This window comes from Globicephala melas, chromosome 15 (assembly GCF_963455315.2).
Source record: "Globicephala melas chromosome 15, mGloMel1.2, whole genome shotgun sequence".
Classification (NCBI taxonomy): domain Eukaryota; kingdom Metazoa; phylum Chordata; class Mammalia; order Artiodactyla; family Delphinidae; genus Globicephala; species Globicephala melas.
Genome location: NC_083328.1, coordinates 8,971,011 through 8,996,884, shown reverse-complemented (window position 1 = coordinate 8,996,884; position 25,874 = coordinate 8,971,011). Strand labels below are relative to the sequence as shown.

The following is a 25,874-nucleotide window of genomic DNA, read 5'->3' as shown; positions in this document are numbered from 1 at the left end:
GCAAGGCCCAGGAAGGCATTTTTACCTGGCGTCCCAGCAGTCTGGCTCCTTCTCATCTCTGCTGCCCAACTCCAAACCTGGCTTGTGCTGGACTCCCAGACAGCGCTCGGAGAGCCGGAGCTGCCAGCCCACCCCACCCCATCTTCAGAGAGGAGATACACAGGTCACACTGGCAACGAGGAGACTGGCCGCTTACCGAAAGGTCCAACTCCGACAAAGCCTTGGGCGGGTGTTGAGGATGCCCCAAAGGAGAGGCTGCTGCCTGATGCGCCCACCCCAGGAGCAGGGGTGTTCTGACCAAAGGCGGGTGTGGAGGTGCCTAGGATGAAGAGACAGCAGAGAACTGTAGAGACCAGGCCGGTGAGCAGAGGGCCTCAAAGCAGAGGGTTATAAGCCTAGTGGGGGGGGGGTCTGCTCCCAGCAGGGCCTTCCCCGCAGGGCCCCTTAGCTCCCATTCAGCCTACTGGAAGGAGGCCTTAACACGCGTTGCCCCAGGTGGGCCTCCCAGCCTGCTAACAGCTGTGCCGCGGTGGAGACAAGCCCCTCAGGTTGCCTTCTGACCACCTACGGCGTAGGGCCTCTGCATTCCCTTGGCCACCAGACACAGCGACCGTCAGTGGACCGCCACCTGTAGCCTGACCCGGTTACCTCCCTTCCACCAGGACTAGAAGCGTTATGCCTCTTCTCCTTGTTCACCGGTCTCCTCCCCTCCACCCGGTGGGTCCCCTGATCTCCCCCCGGGGCCCACCGGGACTCAGCCACCAGAAAACGCCCCGCCCTCACTGAGTGCTGCCATCCACACCAGTCCCGCGGGGAGGGCCGCCTGCTCTCCCAGCTCTTCCTCGTCCCGGGGTGGGGGTGGGGGGCCAGGCTGGGGCGGGCGTCTTTCTGGCTTCCTGGGGCCCAGCCTGGCCCCCGTCTCTCCCCCCACTCCCGCCTCCCCTGCAGGCACTGCACTGGCTCCCCGCTCGCCACCGCAGCAACTCCGGCTCCTGCTTTTCCTCAGCCTCAGAGAACCTCCGGGCCACCGCCCCTGCTGCTTTACTTGGTGAGTTGCAACAGGCGGGCCTTGCCGGCTACCACTAATTTTAGGTCTGTATCTTGTAACTGAATGGCGCTGGGGAAAAAGAACGGTGCCGAATGGCCTCACTGTAACTTCACAAGCACGCTTTTCCAGCCTCAAAGCTGCCTGCGATCCCATCCCATCTTCTCCCCAGCTCCAAAGCGACCACTTTCAACAGGCCCTGCGGTGCCCTCACACACACCTCCCCCCAGCCACAGCCCAAGCTCTTCTTGGGAGGTTAAATTTGTTACTTCCTCAGAAAGGCATCCCTCCACAGTCATCAATCACATACTTTTATTGCTACCTGCCACACTATTTACACATTTAACACCTGTTTCTTCACTACCACAACGTAAAGCTCCCTAAGAACAGACGCCGCACAGCAGACCAAGTCAACTCCTGACCTTACCTCCAAACACAGGTTTGCTGTCCGGCGTGCTGGCCACGTTGAAGGCAAAGGGTGTGCCCTGGCTGGGCGCGCCCAAGCTGTTCTGACTCAAGCCTCCCCCGAAAGGGGTCGTGCTGCCAGTGGTCCCACTCTGTCCCGCTCCAAAGCCGAACGCTCCAGAGGCAGAGCTGGTGCCTGGGGTGGCCGCACTGATCCCAAAGCCCCCACCACCGGCTGGGGCTGCCGGTCCCCCAAATGTGAAGGGCGATGGTGTTGTGCTGCCGAACACTGAGCTACTGGTCCCACTGCTGGCGGTCTGGGTTGTAGCTCCAAAGCCAGAGGTGGTGGCTGCACCGAAGGAGAAGGCAGCTGTGGTGCCGCCAAAGGCTGGCTGGGTGCTGGCAGGGGTGCCAAAGGCAGAGGCCGTGGCCTTCAGACCGCTGAAGGCCGACTGCGCAGTGCCACCAAAGGCTGGCTGGGCCGGGGCTGGCGCTGGAGCCGCAGTCGGGGCCGGGGCTGCAGAGTTCCCGAAAGTGAAAGAGCTGCCGAAGCTGGGGACAGGGGTCGACTTGGCAGCCCCCTGCTGCTGCCCATCCGCAGCCCCGAAGGCGGGCTGGGGGTTGGCTCCTGGGTAGGACGAGGGAGGTGGCTTGGCGCTCGGGCCGAAGGGAATGTTGAACGCTGGGGCGGTGGCGCTACTGAACGTCAGCGTGGGCTGGCTGCTGCTGACTGGGGCTGAGGCGGTGAGGGTGCTGCCAAAGCCACTAAAGCTGGCTGTGCTGCTGCTGCTGCTGCTGCTGCTGCTGGGGGCGGTCTGGGCGGCACTGGGAAGGGACTGGCCAAAGGTGGCGACTGCTGTTGAAGCGGGCATGGCGGGAGGCTTGCCAAATTGGAATATGGGGCCCACGGCTGGGGTGAAGCTGGCACCGGAAGCAGGGGGAGTCCCAAAGAGGAAGGGCTGGGAGGCGGAAGCGGTGGTGCTAGTCACGCTGCTCGGGGTGCTGGTCGCGGTGCGCACACCGAAGCTGAACGCGGGCTTTGGAGCAGAGTCTGCGGAGGCGCTGGCTGTGGTCATGGACACCACTGCAGAGGTGGCGCCAGCCTGGCCGCTGAAGAGAGGCGCGCTCGTGGTAGTGGCTGGAGTAGCTGTTTGCTTGAGGGAGAAGGGAGTTAACATGGGCACAGATGCAGGTGGCCCCATGTTGCTAAAGATAGGCTTGAAAGTGAGGGGTGGGCTGCTAGTCGTCATGGGGACGGCTGAGCTGGAAGATGCCGCGGCTGTGACCTTGGAAGGGCTAGAGGGCAAGGGGCCCTCATTCTCGCTTTTAGGTGGGACCACAAAAATGGGCTTGAACATGGGAGATGCTGAAGACACAGCAGGGGCCGCAGAGGCAGGAGGGTTAACAGGTGGGGTGCTCAGCATTCCAAACAGAATACTCTGCTTGGGGCTGGGAGATGGGGCGGACGGGGCTTGGGATTTGGCAGATGTCTCAGCCTGAGGGTCCGGAGGTGACTTGGCGTCAGTGACTGGTCCTGGGGAAGAAGCAGGGGTCAGCCCCAAGAAAGTGGTGGTGGATTTGGAGTCTTCGGAGGTGCCTGGAAGGGGTGCTGACTCTGAAGAGCCCAGAGGGGCCAGAGGGCTGGGTGTCTTCGGAGGCGAATGGGCCACAGTGGTTGCCACGCCAGCAGATTCTGGGAAGAAGAGTAGAGAAAGTGAATTTGGAATATCTCAAACATGATGCAGTGTTCAATGCCTAGCACAGTGCTAGGGATTCAACAGTCAACAATTACGACTAAATCTATACCACAGGCCTTTAAACTGTCCATTCCTGAAAGTCAAAGAAGTGTTCATAATTTCTACCCTTCACAGGTCATAAGAAAAACAGAAGAGGATAAAACCTGGCCCAGTTGGGGGTTAAATGTGTAGAAACTGAGAAAAATCCAATTACCTGAACTCAAGTCCAATTAATTATGTAGATATACCTTATTCATCTAACAAAGATGTACTATATTACATTCACCCACCAGGCGCTAAGTACAGAGCATATGACCATGAAAGAGATGGTCTCTGCCCATAAGCCCTGGGAGAGGCTGAACACCTAATATATTCTACACTATGATGAAGTGCAGTAGAGGAGTGTGTATATATGCAGTGCCAAGAAGGCAAGGGGCTGGAACAGCCAGCAGGTCCTTGGAAGCCTATTACCTTGTGCCTGCCGTCTAGCAAGCATGTGACAAGACACCTTAACCATGTGACCGTTTATACTTCAGGGACACCTCATGAGGTGAGCACTGTTCTTATTTTACAGATGAAGACAACAAGGCTCGGAGCAGCTAAGGGACTGGGTTTCAAATCAAGAGCTATCTGGCTACCAGAGCTAAGCTGCCTTCCCCAGCTTTAAGTGTCGCAGCCCTTCCCTAAATGTCCTGACTACAGATTTCTAAAGCTCTTAAGCCTGCACCAGCTCAGGTTTGGGAAGTCAGAATAGGTTCAACCTTTGCAGCAATTTCCAGCAACTGATGGGCATGGTGCTTTTACTTCCACCTAAACAAAGGCTGATGTCGTTACGTGCTCTAAAGTAAGCTCTCCCACTCACCGGGGAGGGATGGTAGGCCTGGGGAATTCTGCATCTTCTTCAAGCTCTCCAACAGTGGGTTAGTGCTTGGGGCTGGGAGGGAGGCTGGGGATGAAGCAGTCCCAGCAGCAGGCAGGGTAAAAGTGAAAGAAGACTGACTGGTAGGTGGGTTCTCAGTGACAGAGTTTGAGGCAGCATCTAGGGAAGAAAGAAAAGATGACATTGTCCTCCCTTGTTTGGGAATTCTTTCCAGTGGCATATCATGGAGCACGGGGAGTTCAGGGCCTCAGGACAACTCATTTAGAAAGGCTTCCCTTCAGTCTCAGTGCTCACTGTTCTCCAGATTCCACTGAGGACCCAAATGGACTTCCTAGATGAGAAAGACCAAAATAAAACCAAAAGAAACAAACCCTCTCTGGGGTGTGAAACTGATCTACATTCCTTACCAGTCTTATCCTCCAAGACCTTGTTAAACCACTGTAAAGAAGCTTTCTTTTCCAAGTCTAAGTCTTCAGCAGTGATTGAATAACCAAGCTGGGGAGGTGGAGGCTACCAAAGAGAAAAAGAAGTTGTCAATCAGGAGAAACTGGAAGAATCCTATGTTTAGCCTTCCTAAGACAGAGTTAAGTGGGGGTGGGCAGAGGTAGATGGACAAGACCATACCAAGGTCAGCTGGTCCCCTCGCCTGGAGGGCAGCAACTGAACCTTCCGTTTACGCCGCCCAGAGCTGCCAGGTGTTGATGGGGAATTCCACGAGTTCTGTTTCTTACATGTGGTTTTATCTGCAACTAAAAAAAAAGAAAGACTTGTTTTCTTCCTCCTCTCTGCCAGAAATGGATAGGTTTGTCTATCCCGTTTTTTTTAATTTTGTTTTGTTTTGGTTTTTTTGCGGTACACAGGCCTCTCACTGTTCTGGCCTCTTCCGTTGCGGAGCACAGGCTCTGGACGCGCAGGCCCAGCGGCCATGGCTCACAGGCCCAGCTGCTCCGTGGCATGTGGGATCCTCCCGGACCGGGGCACGAACCCGTGTCCCCTGCATCAGCAGGCGGACTCTCAACCACTGTGCCACCAGGGAAGCCCTATCCCATTTTTAACATTGAGTTTTCAATGGGTATCTCTGAAAGATTCGATCTTCCATGATTTGGGCTCTTGGATGGTGTCTGAAAGATTATATAGTCAAGGGCTTCCCTGGTGGCGCAGTGGTTGGGAGTCCACCTGCCGATGCGGGGGACACGGGTTTGTGCCCCGGTCCGGGAGGATCCCACAGGCCGCGGAGCGGCTGGGCCCATGGGCCATGGCTGCTGGGCCTGCGCTCCATGGTGGGAGAGGCCCACGTACCGCACACACAAAAAAAGATTATATAGTCAAGAGGATATAAAGGCAGAATTGCTCCAAATGCAGGTATACAACTGCTTGCTGGACAATAATTATCTGGATTGGTCACAGATACCTCAACCTAAGCTTATCTGTAGCCCACCGTTACCACACGTTATACTGTACCTGTCTGTGTCACCTTTCTCCCTTACCTGACTATAAATTTCTGAAGGACAGAAACTCCTGTCTCTGTATCTAACAGGCCGTCCACAAGGCAATGCTCAACACTTCCACCACCAAAAGCCACCCTAGTGCATTCATCAACTCACCCTTTTCTCCCTGGGACTCCTTGTCTGTTACCAATGGAGTTGAAGAACTAGAATGATGAGAAAGCTCCTCTTCTCTGTAGGAGGAAAAGGCAGAATTAAGTTTAAGAAAGACTTGCTGACAAAAAGTACTGGATAACTTCTTGTACCTGCTTACCTACCAACTGGTCTAGAACAACCATGATATAAGACCTCAGTATGCCAGGAGAAAAAATAAAAGAAGTCAAAAGAAAATTCCAACAGAAAAGAATGGAGGCAGTTCATGGAAACCAAGGAGAAACCTTTGTCTTACAACAAGCACAAATCAGTGATCTTCAAAACCTTACTTACAACCCACCAAGTCCCTGAAAGTTCTAGTCACAGATCTGATCCCTAACAGAGTGACATTCAACTTGACTGTAGGTACCTAGAAGGTCAGCTGGAGTCAAAAACATGGAAGTCCGCTGCCCGATGACATCGTTTGCTCTGTTCATTCTATTCTGTGTGGCCTCTACTCTTGCACCCCTGTCACTCACGCTACAGTGTGAGGAAGAGAGCCAGAGGCCTCTACAGTTGGTACAAAAGAACTGTAAGAGATGAGAGCGATTCAGGCGGGCCTTTCCCTGTCCTCTGGATGTTAATTTCTTTGATCCTCCAAATCAGAGTTGCAGAAAGCCTAACAGCCGAGTAAACGTCCCTCTTTTCCTGACCGCTCAGTAATCCACGCAGCAAACAATAATGGATTACCTTATTTTCTTTGCTGGCCGCTCTGGTGTCTGGGAGCGGGATGAGGCTGGGCTAGAGAAGGGAGATGAACCGGGTCCACTCCTCTTCCACAGCTAAAAGGCAAACACAAATAACGTGACTGACCCTAGTTGATAGTTTATCATCTGACCTTCAATATAATGCTGTGGTTCTATTTATCACTGCATATAAAATCTCCTTTTAGGTAACTAAAAAAATATTTCTTTGTGAAGGAAGGCTCCTGAAAAGAAAGTCAATTGCCAGTATTAACTACAGGAGAAAAAGCCTGAAAAACTAACGGAACGCTAACTAATAAATGTAGAAGGAATGAATGTACTTCTGGCGTATATTAAAAAGGGGACTGTCACATTCAGTAATGGTTTAGAGCTATGATGTGCATACACGTTTACTCTATATTGTCTGTGGAAATGATAAAAGTAAATTAAACTGTTCCAATGAAGATAAGCTAATAAACTAATTTAGTTTTGCTCTCATTAAATTTTCAGTTTTACTTTATTAACTTTATTTTTTTAAAATATACGATCACGGGGCTTCCCTGGTGGCGCAGTGGTTGAGAGTCCACCTGCTGATGCAGGGGACACGGGTTCGTGCCCCGGTCCGGGAGGATCCCACATGCTGCGGAGCGGCTGGGCCCATGGGCCATGGCCGCTGGGCCTGCGCGTCCAGAGCCTGTGCTCTGCAACAGGAGGGGCCGCAGCGGTGAGAGGCCCGCGTACTGCAAAAAAAAAAAAAAAAAAAAAAAAAAAAAAAAAATATATATATATATATATATACACACACATATATACGATCATGACATCTATGACTTTTGCAGCATCAGTGGTATTTATCGTTATAATTATCCATGCATCTGTCTCTTCACCAAGTGGAGTCCCCTGATAGCAAAGGTAGTCTGTTTTCATCTCTGCCTCCTTCGAAGAGGCCTAGCAGCAAAGTACTTGACAAAGAGCAGCTCTCTGCAAATAGGTTCACTGTCTCTGGCCTATTTACAAAGATACTGAACTATCACCATAGGCAATTTTCCTACTGAGAAGCTTCTAGTGATTTCTTACTTAGTAAAATTGCATCATATAAGCACAAACAGGGAGGCAACAATACTTCATAAAAATTTTAAAAAGGTAAAGAGGGTTTTAAATCAAAGACAGGTGGTAAAGCAGTAGAGTAGTTCCATAAGACTAATGTCAGGAAACCGAGACTCAGAATAAGCTTGAGGAAAAAGCTGAAATCAGTAATAGTTTTTTACGTTATGCTCAGGTAAATAACGAGAAAGGACAGCCATCTGAAAAAACAACAAGTGCTTAGGCCTCACACCTGTATTTTTAACGAAGTGCCAAAGGTGATTCTAACCTTTAGCCAGGGTGGAAGACAACCTGGTTCAACAATTAGGAGGAAAATGTTCTATCTCTACTTCATAGACTATACACACACACAATCCAGGTGTCATAAAGAACTATTTAAAAAAACCAAATGAGCTCTTAAATAACTTGGGGTAGGGAAAAGACTTTCTATTCCAGAAACAAAGGAGAGAAAACTGACAGACTGTCGTAGGGCAACTAAGAACCTCTCTAAATAAAAATGTCTCCATGTGGGAAGGAGACTTTACTATATATACTCTGTACCATCTGAATTTTCAACCACAGTAATGTTTCCATAAACTAGAAATAAAATGTATGTGGACAGGAAACAAAAACACTCCAAAATGAAATAAAAACATAACTAGAAACAAAATTAAAAGGTAGATATATTCAACTAAAGTGGTAAGTTAATATCCTTAACATGTAAAAGTGAAAGTCTTGCAATTCCATATAAACATAATAAACATATCAAATGAAAAGTGGGCAAAGGCTATACCAAGGCAAGTCATAAAAAGAAACAATCTATGTATCCAGCAGTCAATTTAGTTCTGCACTGTAATTCAATTTTTGTCAAGTTCCTATTTCATAAAGGTACTATCCTTTATACTTTACAAAGAATAGAAGCAAGACCATTCCCATCATCAATAAATTTATAATCTAGAAAAGAGATAGGATGGTACACAAATTGACTATAATAGACAAGAGATGAATGAAGTCTCTAAAAAGGAGTCCAAGAAGAGAGAGATTATGCAGAGTTCGGTTAGAAGAATAATAAAGGATGAAGGTGACATTTGTGATGGTCCTTCATAATCTGACAAAAACACCTGAAGAAAGACAAACTTTACAGGCTTGCAGTAGGATGGACACATGATTCCGGATGGAGAACAGGACAAGAAAAGGCAACAAAGCAGGAAGTAGGTGCTCTTACAAGATAACAAATATGCTGCTTTGACTTAAATATAGGGTATATGTAAAGGAATAATAAGGGATGGGGTCAGAAATGCAAGCTAGGGTTTTGAGGTTTTGAAGGCCAGGGTTACTATTCCTACTTTGGAAAATGACAAGTCTTATATAAGACTTACAAAGATATCAATGTCACGCACAATGAGATCTAAGGACAGTTCACTTTCTCTAATTGGCACCAGTCTAATATTTGTAATGATTTTATAATATCAAAGCTAGAACTTCTAGTTTGGGTAGCTGTGGGTTGGGTATATACTACTGCTCCTCTGGAAAAATACAATTAAGTCAAATATCTCTACTACCACTTGCACCAAATAGAAGGGCTGTCATCTCTGTTGACTACTGGGCATGTTTACTGCTTCAGTACACATTTCTTTGAAAGAGAAGTTTCAAGATAAAGAACTTTCATATTACTCTAATCTCCGCTTCCAATGACTTCCTTACTTTCTTGATAATTTAAAATAACTCATGCCATGGACCATTTCAAAGATAATTATGATCAAAATTGAAAGTACACTATGCTCTCCGTTCTAGAACTTCTCCTTCTGACAGCATTATATATTCAAATATCACACACAAACAGGGGACTGGTAACTACTTACAATAAAACACCCAGAAGCTATTAGTGTCAGTGAGTATATTACTTGCCGTACTGACGTCACAGGCTCTACCAGGGGTGAGGGTGCTTTAAAACAAAATCTGACCATGTTTCAGGCTATGGGTTTGTTTGTTTTTTAATGCATAAGCACCATTTACTTAGTTTTTATTGATATATAGTTGATTTATAATGTTTCAGGTGTATAGCAAAGTGATTCAGTTATACATACATATATGTGTGTGTATACATTTTTTTTCAGATTCTTTTCCATTATGGGTTATTACATATTGACTACGTTGTTTCAGACCAACCCTGCTGTGGAGGACAAACAAAAAATGCTGAAGAAAATATAAAATACATATGTTTGAAGGTATGGTGGTATGGAGAGCTTCCAAGGCAGTGAGACACTGTGGAGGTAAGACAGAGGAGAGGAGCCAGCAGGTGAGGAGCCTCAGGGCGACTGCTCCTTCCAAAAGTAAAAGCTGCAGTTGAGAGGCTGAGAAAAGCTTTCGGCAGCCCTGTAGGGCTGGGAAGACAAAAACCGGAATTCAGGGCTTTGCAAAGTAGAGGGGCCCTAATATACACCTTAGGCTTTTGGTTCGAATCCCAAAGGCTACATAGTAGGGTACAGGGCAAATCAGAAATAAACCAGCCCTCACAAGAACTGACAACCAACTCAGAATCATGTCAGTTCCAACTGTACAGGGGTAATCTGTCCCAATCCTAGCTGCCTGCCAGAGGCAAAAGACAGACCTCTCTGGAGGAAGATACTATCATTCAGAGCTTCAAGTCATTGTCCCCCCACCCCTCCAATGTCTGACAGTAAAACAAAACAACAAAAAAGTATGTAAGAAGATAATATTCAAGGACTTCCCTGGTGGCGCAGTGGTTAAGAATCTGCCTGCCAATGCAGGGTACATGGGTGACAGCCCTGGCCCTGGTCCAGGAAGATACCACATGCCGTGGAGCAACTAAGCCTGTGCGCCACAACTACTGAGCCTGCGCTCTAGAGCCCACGAGCCACAACTACTGAGCCTGCATGCCACAACTACTGAAGCCCATATGCCTAGAGCCCGTGCTCCGCAACAAGAAAAACCAACGCAATGAGAAGCCCGTGTACCAAAACGGAGTAGCCCCCGCTTGCGGCAACTAGAGAAAGCCCGCGCGCAGCAACAAAGACCCAACACAGCCAAAAATAAATAAATTTTAAAAATTAATTTCTAAAAAACTAAAAAGAAAAAACAATACTAGAATTAAAAAGAAAGAAAAAAACTGTTATTATTGTAGACAACATGATGTACATACAAAAATCCTAAAGAATATACAGATGAATATTCAGAATTTAGCAAATTTTCTGAATACAAAAATCAGTTGTATTACTATATATCAGTAACAAATTTCTAATATGCTATTTATAATAGCATCAAAAACATGTACCTAGGAATAAATGTAATAAAAAATATGTAAAACCACTACACAGATAAGTTAAAGATGATGTAAGTAACTGAAGACTACCCCATGTGCATGGACTGCAAGATTCAATATTGTAAATGTCAACTCTCTCCAAAATAATTGGTAGATTAAGGGCAATCCCAATCAATATCTTAGCAAAGTTTTTGGTATGGAAATTGACAAGATGATAAAATTATATAGAAATGCAAAGGGCCAAGATCCAAGACAATTCTCAAGAGGAATGAGAGAAATGAGAAAGTTGGATGACTTACTCTACTAGATATCAAAACTTAAAGACTGTGTGGCACGGGGCAGAAAAACAGACCAGTGCAACAAAACAGAATCTATCAACAGAAATGGATCTACAGATATACTGACACAAATTATGACAAAGGTGGTGCTGCAGAGCAATAGGAAAAGGACGGGCCTTTCAATAAACGTTGCTGAGTCAAATAGATATTTAGATGGAAAAATACTAATTTTGATCCCTACCTTACATCACACATAAAAATCAATTTCAAGGGCTTCCCTGGTGGCGCAGTGGTTGAGAGTCCGCCTGCCGATGCAGGGGATGTGGGTTCATGCCCCGATCCGGGAAGATCCCACATGCCGCGGAGCGGCTGGGCCCGTGAGCCATGGCCGCTGAGCCTGCGCGTCCGGAGCCTGTGCTCCGCAACGGGAGAGGCCACAGCAGTGAGAGGCCCGCGTACCGCCAAAAAAAAAAAAAAAAAAAAGTCAATTTCAAGAGGATTATAGATCTAAATTTAAAAAGGAAAAATAATAAAGCTTCTAGAACGTAGCATAAGACAATATCATCATGACCTTAGGCAGGCAAAGACTTCCTCAACAGTACACAAAATACACTAACCATAAGTGAAAAGGATGAAACGGTGAGCCACAGAGTAGGACACTTACTTGTTGCAACACATATAATTCACAGAGACCTTGTATCTAGAACATATAAAGACCTTACAAAAATCAGTAAGAAAAAGACAGACAACCTAATAGAAAAGAGCCAAGAAACTTGAACAGGCCCTTCATAAAAAAGAAAATACAAATGGCCAATGAACAGTTGATACCTCTATTTCATTATTAATCAGAGAAATACAAATTAAGACCACAATGAAATACTACTTCACACTCACTGGAATGGGTAATTAAAAGAGACAGGCAACACCAAGTGTTAGTGAAGATGTATAAACACAGGAACAAAATCTCATACTGCGCTGGTAGGAGAATCAGCTGAAACATCACCTTGAAAAGAATTATACAGGGAATAACCCTAGACCACTGGTGGTCCATTGGTTAGGACTCTGCGCTTCCAGTGCAGGAGGCACAGGTTCGATTCCTGGTCGAGAAACTAAGATCCCACAAACTGTGCAGTACGGGGGAAAAAAAAGACTTATACAAAGCAGCACTATTCACAACAGCCAAGACATGGAAACAACCTAAATGTCCATCAACAGATGAATGGATAAAGAAGATGTGGTACATATATACAGTGGAACACTACTCAACCATAAAAAAGAACGAAATAATACCGTTTGCAGCAACATGGATGCAACTGGAGATTATCATGCTAAGTGAAGTCAGAAAGACAAATACCATATGATACCACTTACATGTGGAATCTAAAATATGACACAAATGAACCTATCTATGAAACAGAAACAGAATCACAAACAGAGAACAGACTGGTGGTTGCCAAGGGGGAGGAGGTTGGGGGAGGGATGGAGTGGGAGGTTGGGGTTAGCAGATGGAAGCTTTTATATACAGGATGAATAAACAAGATCCTACTGTATAGCACAGAGAACTATATTCAATATTCTATGATAAACCATAACAAAAAAGAATTTTTTAAAAAAAGGATGTATATTATGTACAATCATCACTTTGCTGTGTAGCAGTAATTAACACAACATTGTAAATCAACTATGCTTAAATTAAAAAAAAAAAAACGTATACAAGAATGTCCATAGCAGCATTATGCGTAACAGCTCCCAACTAGAAACTCAAATGTCCAATGGTAGAATGGATAAATTAATTGTGGTATATTCATATAATGCAACAGTATTCAGCAATGAAAATGAAAGACCTATGACCACATGCAACAACATGAATGAATCTCACAAGTAAAATGTTGAATGAAAGAAGCCAAACACAGAAGAAAGCATATTCTATTTCCATTTATATAAAATTCAAAAACAGGGAAAACTATATATGATGCTAATATTGAGGAAGGAAGAAGGGAAGAAGTAGTAACTGTGAGTGGGTATGAGAGGGGCTTCTGCATGTTGAAAATGATTTATTACTTGACCTGGGTGGTAGTTACATGAAGCTGTACATCTATATTTGTTTTTCTGCACATTATACTCTAATTTTAAAACAGCTGTTAGATAGATTACATGACATGGAATGCTATGCAATATATAATGATTAAAAAAGATGTAGAAAAACCATATATGCTATGATTCCATTTTGTTAAACAGACCAGAAATCTTGTGTATCATCTGTGTTTACATACATAGTAGGAATGTTAACAATAGGTGCCTATGGGATGGACACTGAGATAGCCAGGACAGGGGAATTTTTACTTAACGGTTATCTATACTTAAAAAAAATTCTGAAACCAGGAAAGGTAATATTGTAGCACATGTTACAAATTCCAACAAGAATTCAGTAAAAAGTTTCCTTCCTATCCAATAGTTATTACAGCTTCTATTACAGTTTCCTGTCAACATTATTCTATGCACATCAAAAGATTAAAGAAACCAGCAGCATGAATAGAGGACACTATACACACAGTTCTGCACCATGCTTTTTAAATATAATATTTTGAGCTCATTCACATCAGTGCCTATTAAAGCTGCCTTACTGTTTTTAACAGTTACACAGTATTTCAACTTATGGAAATAATGTAAGTCATTCAACCAGCCCCTTAAAAAGGTATGTTTACATTGTTTCCAAGCTTCTGCAAAAATAATGCTACAATCAACACCCTTGTATATGTCTTTGAGTATATGTGTAGGGTTAATTCCTAAAAGTAAACCTGCTGGATCAAAGGGCATGTGCATCTCTAATGCTAATAACAATGGCCACACTGCCCTCTAGGGAACTGTACCAACTGATGCTCCCACTTGTGAGACCTAAGTTTCCCCACCAGGGATCCAAACCAGGGCCCCCGGCAGTGAAAGCGCCGAGTCCTAACCACTGGACCACCAGGGAATTCCGAGAAGCCTGCTTTTGCAAACATTTATTTTTATGGTTTCTATTTTACATTTAAATCTTTAGTTCATTTGGAATATGTTTCTCTAGTACTGTATATGAAAAGCTGCTCAAACTCACTCATAAGAGACACAAATTAAATACTATTCCTCACCTATCACACTCATCTTTCATTTATATTACTGTAAGAGTCTTCTGGATAGATTAACTTATCTCAAAATTTTTCTCCCCTTGAAAATCTTCCTCCACACATGCTTTATTTTTTCCTAGCGACAACATATTGGGTACCCACTTATTAACAGGCACTGTAATGGGTACTTTTCAAACACTACCTTCAGTCTTTACAACAATGATTTAGAAATGAGACAAAGAGAGTTTAAGTGATTTACTTGCCCAAGGCCCCAGAGCTACTAGGTGTCAGAGCCAAGACTGGAACCCACATCTGTCTGGTAGCAAAGCTTGCTCTGTTCCCTAGGCTATACTACATCCTCTTTCTAAAAAAGAATTACAACCACTTCTTTTTTTTTTTTTTTTTTTTGCGGTACGCGGACCTCTCACTGCTGTGGCCTCTCCCGTTACGGAGCACAGGCTCCGGACACGCAGGCCCAGCGGCCATGGCTCACGGGCCCAGCCGCTCCGCGGCATGTGGGATCTTCCCGGACCGGGGCACGAACCCGCATCCCCTGCATCGGCAGGCAGACGCTCAACCACTGCGCCACCAGGGAAGCCCCAACCACTTCATATTTTTAAAACTTTCATTAAATTCTCAATGCCTATAGGATAAATTTCTTTTATGATCCAATGCAATCTGGAGTCAATCTACCTTTTGATTAAATTAATATCATTTACCGAATTATTCGTCCTTTGCCCATTTGTCTTGTATCAGGTTTCCACATATGATTGCTTTACTTTTTGGGCTTTCTATTCTGTTCCACTGGTCTATAGTTATCACTCAAGGGTTTGTATCTTCTGTTAGTGGTAATCCCAATATCTGACAGACAGAAGATATCTACAGATAACCAGGTAGTAACTACCAGGTAGTAAACACTGGCTGATCGATTAATTAATGCTAGGAACCCATTTCTCCCACAGCGCAAGACAAAAGTACCTGAGAGAGACCTCGAGTAGAACTGTAAGAACTGGCAATGGCATTGCGGCTGGAGCTAGGGATGCCACCTGTGTATGTGCTTGTCAAGGAGCTCACAGAAGAGGTGCGGGATCTCTTATTCGAGTGATCATCTGAGCTCTGGGAATTGAGACCTCTCTTCAGAGACCCAGGCCTAATAAAAAGGGGAAGATAGTTAGATGTATTATTAAAGACCTTCTTTTAAGGCTTTGTCCATGGACACAAAATCTTCCTTAAAAAAAAACAAACTTAATAAAAGAGCATAATGCTCTTAATTTTATTATTAACAGTTTGGCTAAATATATCTGACAGTCAAGAAGAGAAAGCCAAATATTTTAAAAATCAAATATATGAGTCCACTGATATAATATTCTAGAAAATGCACACTAATCTACAGTGACAGGAAACAGATCAGCAGACACCTGGAGATGCGGACAGGATGGAGGGAGGTATTACTAAGGGGCATGGGGAAACTTTTGGAGGTGATGTTTGCATGCATTATCTTGACTGCAGTGATGGTTTCCCAGGTGTATGCAAGTCAAAACTTATCAACTTGTACACTTTGAACAGGCAGTTTATTATTCGCCAATTATACCTCAATAAAACTGTTTTTTTTAAAAATCAGAGTTAAGAGAAACCAACCATTTTTTCTCAGCTTACAACTGAAACAGAAATTCCCTGTACATCTTTCCTGTAGAATAAGTCATCCAACCCCTGTTATGATACTCAACCACGGACCAGTTTATTCTTATACTGGATGAAAATGTATTTCCTCTAACTTTCACCCATGGATACTATTTGGAGCCAAACTGAGCAAACTGTTTTTCTTTTTTCACGTGACAGTCCTTCCATAGTTTGGAGACCATTATCCAAATTTCCTTATTCTCCTTGAGATTTTTCTCCTCTGGGCTAGTATTCATACCCCTTCAAAACTGCCTTACCCACCACCAGCCCATAAAATCTTAGCTGCTCCACTCAGAATGCATTTCAGTTTGTGTACATGCTTACAGTGTAGTACACCAAACCAAACCCACTCCACAGACAATCTGAGAAGAGCTAAGACGAGCAAGACTACCACTCACCGGCCTCATTCTAGTCTTTGTTCTTCTATCAGCGCAGACTAGGAGCACATTAGCTTTTTTGGCAGCCATAGCATACTGCTGACTCAAATTAAGCATATACGTTACCACAAGGCTTTTCACACATATTGCTGAGCCACTTTTCCTCCCAGCCAATTCCTCCTCAAATGTATTTAAACTCAAATGTAGAGATTTAATATTTACCTTAAATTTCATATTGTTACATTTTATCCATTGCACAAACCTTGTGATCTTTCTGTTTATATACTTGGTTATTAAATATATTTATAAACCCTCTTAGCCTTAGTGTGTTTTATCCATATCAATGAAAAAATATTAAAAGGAATTAGAAGATAGTTATTGTGGCAAATTACTCAAAATGTTCCTCTCTGACTTCAAAGATTTGAACCTGAACTAATAAAACAATGCAAAAAAGCAAAGAAAGTCTACAGGACAGTAACTCTGATGATTCCCTTTTTCCAAACAGTCTGTATCTCACCCATGGATGCTCACTTACTTAGGCACAAAAGAAGCAGGGACTCCGTTGGCCACCAGGGGCTCAAATGCTGAATGTCCGCTCCCACTGCTATCATGGCGCCTAGTCAAATCAAAAAACTCTTAATTAAATGAAGTTACTTTTCTTTCCCCTTAAATCATATTCCCATATTCTTGGGACCCTATACTATTCCTATGAAGCATAGGTTCCATGCTAGACAAGAAGGGGAATGCTTCAACTCCAAAGATTCCAAAAGGTAAATTTATGCTAACAGTGTCCAGGCAGTAAGAAAAGTATGAAAATACTTCAAGACCTTTTGAACTCTTCAGGTGTATCAATTATTTGCTAACTTCTCACCAAAGTATCAGAATCACAAATTTAACATCCTACCGTCCCCAAACTGAAAACAAAAACAACCCTTTAGGGATTAACCCACACATCCTATAGTGCTCTAGAGGTTAATATGGCAAGTCTATTAAGGAAAAACTTTACATATCACATACAAGAAGGGCCTATGCATGGTGCACAGAATCATTGCATATTCCCATCATGGGAAAGATAGTACAGAATCCTCATTTATAGGCTCACTGGGGTCAAGCAAAATTACCACCCTGCAGAACATGAGAAACCTATCTGCACCATAAAAAGTTATTTCTTCTCCCACCTCCACACCTCCCCACCCCCTGCCACTCCTACTTAGCTAGTTGACATTAGCTCAAATTGCTCACTTGTCAATCCTATCTCTAGTCATGATAACATGATTTTCCCGTTACATACATACACTTGCACTGATTAACATTTCCCTACTCAATTTTGTCACCTACAGTATCAAAGCTGACCAATTTTGAACCTATAGGATATGAACAATCTTCTCTAGGTAATGGGGCCAATGATTTTACATGTGGGGTCCACTGTCTCCTCAGAGAGCACTTCTTTGCCCACCTTATATAAAGAAGCCTCCTTCTCATTACCCTCTGTTATATCACTCTGTTTTTTATCTCTATACACTTATAATTGATAATTATCTTGCTTATTTTATTATCCTTATTTTTTGGTCTCTTTTCCTCAAACAAGTCCCATGAGGACTCCGTCTTGTTCAAAGCTCTCTCCGCTCTACCTAGAATAGGCTCTGGCACATAGTGGGTACTCAATTTATTGAATTAGAAAAATGACTGGACTCCTTAACTTACTCCTTTGCAGCCTGTTAAAGCCTTAACACTCATTTTCATTAAGTTATTGAAAACAAAATAATGAAATTGGTTTTACTCTCATTACTAGTAAGTCTACCATACCCTAGTCCTCACTTTTCTTTGCCAAGCACTCCCCTCAGCACAATCACAATACTGCAACTGGTGGTTACCCAAATAATTAAACAGCACGAGATTGTGAGGCGAAGACTTTAAGCATGCTCTCTCAAAAATAAAATTTAACATGTTTGTATCAAAAGTATGAGGCTAACATGGCTAACAGTTATTGGCGTATCTCTAGTACTTATGGAAAAGGTAAATTACAAAATTTATCTAACATGTGTCTTAGGAAATGAACAGCATTAAAGCCCTTGTTACCAAGCTCTTCCATGAAAGCCAAAGAACAGGACCTACTAAGGGCCACAAACTGGAGCTGGCCTCTAGATCTTCTGGAGAGTGATCTATATTTCAACAAATCCCAGAAGCCCACCTGAGAGGCCTGTTATTACTCTGTTGGGACTGTTACCTTCTTTTATTTTCCTGGCCATCAGCAAATATTTGGTCTTCCTCCTCCACTGTCCTTTTCTTCCTCTCTTTGAGGGCATTCAGTACTGTCTCCTTTGCACATGGGTCTGGGGCACTAGTTGATGGTGAGGACAGTGTTGAGTTGATAATTTGCTCTCGTCTACAGTGAAAGATAAGATTCCAGCATCAAGATATTTTAATTACCATGCCATATAGCACAGACTTCAGTCACTGGACATCAGAAGCTAACCAACAAACAAAAGTATAATTTATACACTCACAGAAATTGCCCTTTGCAATTAAAGCTACAATCCAAGGCAAACAAAACAAAAAGATGGTTCAATTACTAGAATTTGGGATTTCTCATTCAAATAAGCAGCTACTTCTTTTTCTGCTTTGTCACAGGAATAACCAAAGAATAAAGTGGACAAATAGGAGTCTATTCTTCCAACGACAATACTCACATCGGAGAACGAGTCAATTTGCTATCTGGAGGAGCAATCCTCACTGTCACTGGGCTGCACACCATTTTGGAATTACGAGCAGATAGCACAGTCTTCTTGTGATAACCATTCCAGCATACTGTGGGAAGTACCCCCAGCAAGGAATATTGGGTCTGTTGAATTGGATATCTTCTTCGAGGTGTTATTACAAACCGATGTGATAAAGTCCCACAATCCCTGTGAAGAATGGGAGATACCAAAGAAGCTTAAAGGAATGTCAGAAAATTTAAATGACTAAAGAACCACGTGGGTTCAGATATTTTCCAGAGAGTTTAAACCTCTTTCAAAGCAACAAAGAACACATGGTATTTTTTTTTTTTTTTTTTTTTTTTGCGGTACACGGGCCTCTCATTGTCGTGGCCTCTCCTGTTGCGGAGCACAGGCTCCAGTCGCGCAGGCTCAGCGGCCATGGCTCACGGGCCCAGCCGCTCCGCGGCGTGTGGGATCCTCCCGGACCAGGGCACGAACCCGTGTCCCCTGCATCAGCAGGCGGACTCTCAACCACTGCGCCACCAGGGAAGCCCCACATGGTATTTTTATGGCAACTTTCCCCCATTTCGTCTAAGGGCAGAAAGTGACAGCTGCTTAACAGCTGTCCCTACAATGGACTTCAACAATTTGAGAGGGAAATTGAAAACCTTGCCCACACAAGTAAACTACGATGGAAGAAAAGTGTGTGTTAGGATGTGTAGGGAGAAACTTTTCAAGAATGCTTCACTCTTCTATGCTAATCCATCAGTAACATACACTCAAAGTTAAACATTTTTATCACCTAATAACACCTAAACATTCATCTTCTCAAATAAATGTACTTTTCAAGAATCTAATAGTTTCACCAAATTTTTGTATTCTCTTGTATCACTCAGCTATTGGGACTAAATGAAACTGTCTCTTTGATTTGATCATCTTTATCTACCAAGTTTTATCAATCAAAGAGGTGTTTCCTGGGAACACCTCTTTGAGCTCGGCTAACCATAGAATTTCTCTTAGTGGTCCAAAGAAAAAAAATCTAACAAAACATACTCTATGACTACAATCGAAAGATAAAGACATTTTCACTAGAAGTAGGGATACTTAATGGTTTATCAAGTATTCTGCTAAATCTATATTGTATGAAAATTCAGACAGGTTTAAGAACTAAAAGGAAGGAAACAGCTGTGGCATCACATCTCATTCCAAAGGGTAAAGGGGGGCAGGAGACGACTGACACGCATCAAGGTGTTTAAGATGGCAAAACGACACAGAATCCACTTTGGACTTAATGAAAAAGAAAATTGGATTTGAAAGTCAAGTCCCTAATTCAAAGCCCGTCGACAGAGAGGAGAGTGTGGGAAAGATCAGGGTTATCTTACCGGTGGGAAGGCCTCCTAGAGGACCGGAGGAGAGGAGTGGGGAGGAAGGAGTGAACTTGAACGCCACGGGGATGCGCCGACTGAGCGGGCGGCGCGGTGCGGGCGGGTGGGCGTCGGCCCGGCCTCTCCCGCAGGTCCCTGCTCTCCGGGGCGGGGGCAGGCTGCGGGGGGCCTGGCTTGCCCAGGTAACTGCCCAAGAGGAGCAGTTCAGCGGGGTCGGGTCCTTCCAGCAGGCTCCGCGGCTCTAGAAGATTTCCGTTTACTGCCGACTTGGCCGGAGGCGAGGCGAGCAGTGTTCGCTGACGCCTGGCGTTCCGAACCAGCGAGAAGGCGCGCGAACCCCGGGGCTCGCGGCTCAGTCCCCACCAGGCCGCGGTAGCCCCCACAGCCAGCCAGGCCAGCGCAGCCGCCGCCGGCACCAGGTACAGCACGAGGCCGAGCAGCGACAGGACGAGAAGTGCCGCCCCAGCCGGCCCGCCGCAGCCCCAGCCCCGGCCCCGGCCGTCCCTGACACTCGCTAACGGCCGCCGTCGGTCGCCTCCTCCAGCCGCCGAAGCCGCCGGAGACATCGCGGCTCCGCGCCGCGGAGAAGACTTAAATATCCCAGCGTGCACCGCGCCGCGCGTCGCGTCACCGCGCGCCGACTGCGTCACTGCGCACGCGACTCGGACGAGCGATAGCGTAGGGAAACGCTACTGCCGGGCGACGCGCTAGACCCGATCCATTAAAGAAAATGCCGCCTCGCTAAACGCCGAGTTGTGATTCTTGTCCCTCGTGTACACCCGCACAGCACCCATCCAGAGGTGAGCCTCTTGGAAGAATCTTGTTAGAAATAAAAGCTCCGGAAAGCGACTACTCACGTAATGCTTATTTTCTAGGGGCCTAAACACCCTAGAAGAGATTATCAGGCACTTTCACAATTGCTACCTGAGGCTGCTAGTTTTTTCAGTTACTCAGTTTTCTGCCAAAGTATAAACTGCTAAAGGGAGTTGACTTCAACAGCAATAGTAAAAATCAAGACCAACCCAAACTATCCACCCTCATTAAATGTGGATCTGGTACTAATAAATTCCCGATCAAACTGCCTAATAGTCTAATAAACTGCAGATCAGACCTGAAGCTGCAATAGAAGTTTGCGTTTCTGCAGTACACATTGATAAAGGGGGGCAGTTATCTACCAAATTTCACATTATGCTCCAGAATCGGGTAGATTTTTAGGATTTGTGATCAATTTACCTTTGTTAAGTTTGGTGGCCTGAGAAAGTAGATTAGTGTTTGTCTAGGTCCGGGGAGTGTGTTGGGCGTCAGGGGATGGAGAGTGACTACTGAAGGGTAGAGTTTACTTTTGGCGGGGACAAAAATGTTTAAAAATTAGATTATGGTGATTGTTGCACAACGCTGTGAAATTGTGTGGTATTTGAATTATATCTTAATAAAACTTTAAAAAAAACTTGGTGGTCTGCTAATTTAGGCTTTGGCCTAGCTCAGCTTCCTTGGCCATTCATTCATTGATTTACTCATTCTATTACTGATACACATTAAAGAGTAATGGGGGAAAACACAGGGTCTCTGATCTCTAGAAGCCCTGAGTTTAGCAGGGAAGAAAAATGTGTAAATAGAAAGTTACAATTCATCGTGGTAAGAGTGATAACAGAGGCACAAAAACGGAAGGAATGATAAAGGGGAAGATGGGCTGGGAGGTGATACTTGAGCTAAGAGAACTGGCTTAAAGCAGGTTGAAGGCAGATGAAGAAGGATTTTGCAGAAGCACAGAGATGGAAAGGAGTATGACACAAGAGTTTGCAAACAGTTTGATATGGCTGGAGATTACAATGTTTGGTGGAATAGGGAGGTTGGAAAGATAGGAAAGGCTCAGAAAAAGATGCCTTTGGAGCAACTGGGAGAGATGAGAAAAACAAACAGTTCTTCTCTTCCCCAACACATTGCCAGGGCAATTCTGCTTCTATCTATTCAATATACTGTAATTTCATACCAAACTTCATTCGAAAAGGAAAGGGTATGGGCTGTGTTCCTTAAGAAAAAAATCTTGGGAATTCCCTGGCAGTCCAGTGGTTAGGACTCCGCACTTTCACTGCTGTGGGCTGGGTTTGATCCCTCATTGAGGAGCGAAGATCCTGCAAGATGTGCGGCGCAGTCAAAAAAAAAAAAAATCTCAAACAGTACTGGCATCAGTGAAATAGTGGGACAAAGTCAAGGTGCAGTGGGTTAAAGAGTGAATAGAAGATGAGGAAATGGAGGCAGCGGCTGTGGACGTCCCATTCAAGAAACTTCAATAAGGGAAGAAGGAAGATAGTATCTTGCTCAGCAAGGGTCCTTTAAATAATCATATACTACTGGTGTTCAAGAGAGGAGCTAGATGTAAAAGCCATCAGTGTACAGATGCCACAAGACTAAGTAAGATTTCTTGGGAATTAATGTAGATAAAGAGGTCCAAGGCCTGAGCCATGGGGCACCCACCCAGTGTTTAGAGGTCAAAGAAATGGATGCACAAAAAGCACAAATCATTTAGCAAAACAAAGATAAATATCACTACATTAAAATTTAACACTTCTGTATGGGAAAAGACAGCACAGGCTGCCAAAAGACAAGCCAAGACCAGGAAAACATGATTCTAACTCATCTAACCAAAAAAGGATTAGTAACTAGAATTTATTAGGAACTCCTAAGAATCAGTAACAAAAAGATGACCCAATTGTTAAGAAGGACAATGATATCAAATGCAACTTACTGAATAGGAAATCCAATAGCCAATAATAAATATATACATATGTTCATGTATATATATGTGTATGTATATGCATGTGTGTATATATATATGTACATACACGTACATATATATTTTAACCTCACCAGTAATCTAGGAATGGTTTATCGATGTAACAAGATAACATTTTGCATTCATTTGCACAAGTAGAAAAATGTAATAGTTCAACAAGATCAAATTTTGGCAAGGATGTGGAACAACTGGAATTCGTGTGCTGTATGTGGATATGTAAAATGATATAATTTGGAGAGCAATTTGGCAATATCACATAAAGTTGAAATAATGTATCTCATAACCCTGTGGGTACAAAGATAGTCATTGCAGCAGCATTTGTATAATTGACAATTTGAATACATCTAAATGTCTAACGTCTACTAACACAAGAATGGATGAACAGTGGTATAATTCATATAATAAAATACTATAAAAGCAGCTGAAAATTAACCTATCCAGCCATGATTAAGTGATACCAGACTAGTCCTCCTGCCATAAACAACTATACAAATGGACAAAAATTTAAGAGGCAACTACTGTGAGAGTATTTCTGGATGAAATAAACACTTGAATTGGTAGACTGAGTAAGGAAGATTGCTCTTTCCACAGTGGGTGGGCCTCAACCAATCCACTGAAGGGCTGAATAGAACAAAAGGGATGAGCCGGAATTCTCTCTGCTTGTCTTTGAGCGGGGACATCAGTCTTTTCCTGCTTTTAGACTTGGACTAGAGCTCAAACTATTGGCTCTTCTGCTTCTTGGACTGGAACTACACCAGCAGCTCTCCTGGGTCTCCAGCTTGCTGACTACAAATCTTGGGACTTCTCAGCTTCCATAATTACATTAACCAATTCCTAATTTCTCCTGTTAGTAATAATAATAATAATAAAAAATATGTGTGTGTGTACCTCTATCCTATTGGCTCTGTTTCTCTGGAGAACCCTGAATAATACAGCCAGGCTGTATATGCAGCGTGAGACAACCTGAGGCTCACCAGAAAGCAGGTATATGGGGCTTTCTGGTATATGGGGCTAAGATTAGAACAAAGATACCAGAGTTAGAGCAGTCCTTGGATAAAAGCATTGCCAAGGGAGTTGTGGTGCTTCCAAAGTGGAGGGATCTCATAAATGCATCTTTAACACCCTTGGCATCCAGTTGAAACAGTAGAAAGGTTACAGTTTGGGGTACAGACCATAGTCTAGCCTTACTCTAGGTCTGCCCTAATAAAGCCTAAGTCAACCATGACAAGATCCACAGGAAAAGAGTTTGAAGGTTGAGTCTCACCAAGCTAGGCATGGGAAACAATTTAGGCTCTCCACTGATCTGTAAAAACAAAACCAAACCAAGCTTGAACAAGTGTAAGATCATTAGCTAGTAATTACATTGCCTACTAAAACAAGAATCTATATACTTCATAGAGAGATAACAGACTCCAGAGTATTGTTCACAATGCACAATATTTGATAAAAGGTCATGTAGACATAAAGAAACAAGAAAATGTGATCCATAATCAAGAAAAAAAGCAGTATATATAAATGAACCCAAGACGGTCTAAACGTTAGACTTAGCCAACCAAGATTTTAAGGGAAATATTATAAATATGTCCAAAGAATTAAAGGAAAACATGGTCTTAATGAGCAAACAGATAAAGAATTACAAAGAAATGGAAATTCTAGGAAGAAACAAACAAATGATAAAACTTAAAAAATAAAATAATTGAAAAAACTCACCAGATAGGCTTAACAGAAGATCGGAGACAACAAAATTAAGTCAGTGAACTTAAAGACAGATCAGTAGAAACTGTCTCATAACGAACAGACCCTCTGGGACCTCTGAAGCACTATCAAATAGTGCTATCTATCATATGTGCTATCTATCAAATAGTGCTATCTATCATATGTGTAGCTGGACTCTCAAAAGAAAATGTGAGATTGAGGCAGAAATATTTTTAAAATAACATCCAAATTTCCCAAATGTGGTGAAAAATAACAACTTAAAGATCCATGAAGCTGACAAAACCACATACAAGTATGTTTCTTCCCATCAGAAACAAGACAGGCTAGAAGACAAATGGTTTCTTTTAAATGCTAAGGGGAAAAGGCTTGTCATTCCAGAATTCCACGTTCAGCAAAAAATCCTTCAAAAATGAGGGAGAAATAAAGACACTTCCTTGTGAATAAAAATACACTCTAAGAAATGTTAAAGGTTGCCCTTTAGACAAAGGGAGCTAAGACCAGATAGAAATCTGTAACTACAGGAAGGAATAAAGACCATCATGGTAAATAAATGAGTAAATATAAAAAACTATGTTTATGATAGTCATGATTTAATTTAAGAATTGATTGTTTCAAATAAAAATAATAGAGATATTGTGAAATTAATACAACAAATATAGAAGAAAAAGATGTAATAACCATCACCAAAAGCTGGATTGTGGGGAGGATAAATGGAATTATACTATTGTAAGGTTATTACATTTGTGACAGCAGAAAGTGGGACACTTCAAGTGTCAGGTATGATGTGAGAAGGAATATGGTGAAATAGGAAAGTGAAGGGTGAAGATGTTCAATAGTATTCTATTGTCACTAAACATAAAAGGATTGATATAAAACAAAGGATGTTCTCTGACTATAACAGAATTACACTAGAAATCATCAACAGAAACATAAAAGGAGAATTTCAAACACTTGATAATTAAACAACACAATTCTAAATAATCTATGGGTCAAAGAACAAGTCTCAAGGGACATTAGAAAATATTTTGAAATGAATTAAAATATAATGTATGTAAATACATGGAAAGGGACTTCTACTTCTGACCATGA

The 25,874-nt window shown here is 43.4% G+C and overlaps 1 protein-coding gene across 5 annotated transcripts in view; it reads right to left on the bottom strand.

The window, feature by feature from the left end:
• Positions 1-25,874, bottom strand: part of POM121C (POM121 transmembrane nucleoporin C) — a 49,921-nt gene that overhangs the window by 2,355 nt on the left and 21,692 nt on the right. For 4 of the 5 annotated variants that reach the window (XM_060284802.1, XM_060284803.1, XM_060284805.1 and 1 more), the window contains 11 exons: positions 18,882-19,097; positions 18,419-18,577; positions 16,727-16,807; positions 15,113-15,284; positions 6,394-6,485; positions 5,671-5,744; positions 4,691-4,815; positions 4,474-4,576; positions 4,049-4,225; positions 1,473-3,143; positions 197-319 (listed from right to left, as the gene is read on the bottom strand). In XM_060284802.1, coding sequence (XP_060140785.1) covers positions 197-319; positions 1,473-3,143; positions 4,049-4,225; positions 4,474-4,576; positions 4,691-4,815; positions 5,671-5,744; positions 6,394-6,485; positions 15,113-15,284; positions 16,727-16,807; positions 18,419-18,577; positions 18,882-19,097 — 2,993 coding nt within the window. Of the gene's footprint in view, positions 1-196; positions 320-1,472; positions 3,144-4,048; positions 4,226-4,473; positions 4,577-4,690; positions 4,816-5,670; positions 5,745-6,393; positions 6,486-15,112; positions 15,285-16,726; positions 16,808-18,418; positions 18,578-18,881; positions 19,098-20,272; positions 20,921-25,874 lie in introns of those variants that run through there. The other variant, XM_030872022.3, reaches the window with a different exon arrangement.